Source organism: Pagrus pagrus (genome assembly GCF_965226575.1).
Source record: "Pagrus pagrus genome assembly, chromosome: 10".
NCBI lineage: Eukaryota > Metazoa > Chordata > Actinopteri > Spariformes > Sparidae > Pagrus > Pagrus pagrus.
This window is the reverse complement of record NC_140194.1, coordinates 491,751-494,250: the sequence shown is the minus strand read 5'-3', so window position 1 is coordinate 494,250 and position 2,500 is coordinate 491,751. Positions and strand designations below refer to the sequence as shown.

At 47.8% G+C, this 2,500-nt stretch overlaps 2 protein-coding genes across 2 annotated transcripts in view; both read left to right on the top strand.

Moving 5' to 3' along the window:
* irx5b (iroquois homeobox 5b) overlaps nucleotides 1-992 on the top strand; it is a 3,786-nt gene extending 2,794 nt beyond the window's left edge. Inside the window, exon 3 of the mRNA XM_084363517.1 lies at nucleotides 307-992. Within this exon, the coding sequence (XP_084219643.1) occupies nucleotides 307-896 (590 nt within the window). The 3' untranslated portion in view covers nucleotides 897-992. The remainder of the gene's footprint in view (nucleotides 1-306) is intronic.
* Nucleotides 1-2,500, top strand: part of mphosph6 (M-phase phosphoprotein 6) — a 70,195-nt gene that overhangs the window by 17,843 nt on the left and 49,852 nt on the right. The gene's annotated exons all lie outside the window — the stretch shown is intronic.

Genomic DNA, 2,500 nt, shown 5'->3' with positions numbered 1-2,500 from the left:
TCAGTCAGCAGGTTTTTTCTCATCCCAGAATGCAACAGTGTGGAGCCCGAGAGCAGACGGGTGTTTATTAAAAACATTATAAAAAACTTGTTTTATTTTTTTTTTAATTCAAATTATATATATATATTATATATTATTATTAATATCCTCTCATCTCCTGCTCCTCCTCTTCCTCTCTCCTCCTCCTCCTCCTCTCTCCTCTCTCCTCTCTCCTCCTCCTGCTCCTCCTCCTCTCTCCTCCTCCTCCTCTCTCCTCTCTCCTCTCTCCTCTCTCCTCCTGCTCCTCCTCCTGCTCCTCCTCCTCAGCCCGGCGGCCCTCCTCAGTCGGTGGCTCCTGTGTGTTGATGTTCAGAGACGACAGCAGCAGCGACACCGATCGGGGCTTCGCTGATCCGGACTTTAAAGACTCGGGGGACCGGAGGCTGGCCCACATCACTGGCCCCGCCTCCACAGGGGCCCCTCCTCAGAACGGGCCTCCGGGCGCGCTCAGAGCGTCAGAGCCGGAGCACACGTCTAAAGAGCCCGTTGACTCCTGTAACGCCATCCAGGGGCCGAACCCGGCCCCCAAACCCAAACTGTGGTCTCTGGCTGAGATCGCCACGTCTTCAGATAAAAGTAAAGGATGTACGGACTCGCCGCTGCAGCAGGCGTCCACACATCGGACCGTGTTCCCCCACAGCCCCGCCCTGCCCCGAAACCTCTACTACAGCTCCCCCTTCATCCCCGGATACTCCAGCTACGGGCCCCTGGGGCCCCTGCACGGCGGCCCCGGCTCACACCTGGCCTCCAGCACACATTTAAACGGATTACAGCAGACGATGCTGCAGAGAGCCGAGGCCGTGGCCAGAGACTGCAGACTGCGTCACGAACTGAAGAAAGGCACGACGAGCGCGTGATCGTCTCACAGACTCATTCAGAAACACAGATATTCATATTAGACAGTTTTCTATGTTGATCAGATGTAATCTTTGTAGTGCGCTTCTGCACAGAACATCAAGTATCATTAAAAGATAGTTTTATTACTATGATCTGAGCGCCGGCCGTTTGTCCTCCAGAGCTGAGCTCAGATCTCAGCTGCTCAGGAAACATGACGGAGTGTGAGCGGCTCCACAGTCCGAGGTTGCACATCGGTATTACTCAGGATCTGATGTCCGTCCACAATAAATGTCCGTGAGTCCACTCCACATGCAGAACTCCACTGAGAATCTTCATGTTTTTAAGTTTTCTTCAGTATCAGAGTAATCTATTACATCCATGAGTACTCACAAGGCAAGGCAAGTTTATTTGTATCGCACAATTCAGACACAAGGCAACTCAAAGTGCTTTACAGGCGCATAAAAATGACATTAAAAGCATTTTAAATACATTAAAACAAAACATTAAAACAAGTTTTCTTCCTGGTTTCTGCTGGATTTACCTGCATTGTTCTACTTGTCACTCGTCAAAGTGCACTTTATATTAATGCTTAGACCCGGTCGTCACCGTGGATTCAGTTTGTTTACGCTACAAATTCTGAAAAAAAGCAGCCAGCCGGCGGTGAGGACCGTCAGAGACCCCTCGTCTCCACTTGGCTCCACTCGGCCCTGAGTTGGGTTTGGGTCCAGCAGTAAAACAGCTTTCCTTCCTGTTAGCGCCGGCGTTCAGAACCCGGTATTACTCTGCCCTGAATCGGTTCGAGTCGCCCAACTATCACAATGATCAACAGAAATCCAGCAAAAATTACTATTCAATTAAAAAAAAAGACAAGAATATAAAATAAAAGTCACGGTGCAGCTCAAAGCCTTAAAACTGCTTCAGTGGATTTAAGAGGTGAGAGTTGGAGGACAACAGGTAAAACAAGGTAAAACTTTACTGTATTCATGACGAGCAGGTGATAATTACCAGGTAACATACCTGAAATGACATCAACATTATTCAGTAATAATATTCTGATATTGTTCAATAACAATCTGAAATCCATGTCAGGAAACTTCCAGCTGATCTCTGCTGAACTTCCATTCTCACTAAGTCAACGATCAGAGGAGACGTGACGATCAAACGTTTGATCACAGTGATTAAAAACACTCAGCAACAATAAGTTGATGGTGAATTTTCATGATGGAGATTATGATCACATGAACTGTGGATCTGTCCAGCGCGCTGACGTTCAGTCTGTTCATTGATCCTTTATTGGTGCAGGAGCACGTTACGTGACACAATACAACATTTGTGTCCTGACTACACGTCAGGTTAAAGTGAGTCCAGTTGTAATAGTATGTAGATGATGATGATGATGATCAGCTGTTTGTTGAAGTTGTTTCATGCAGCTGGACTTCTGTGTGAAGGATTTGACTTTATGCTCCTTCTCGAGTCTCAGAGAGCGACAGAAGCGAACATTAGCTTAGAAACAGAGTCCGCTAACATGAACAAACGGCCGGCTTGGACACTGGACGTTATTATCAGGCCTCCAGAGACAGCTGAGGACATGATGCAGGGACCAGAGGTGCTGAGGGGGTTGCAG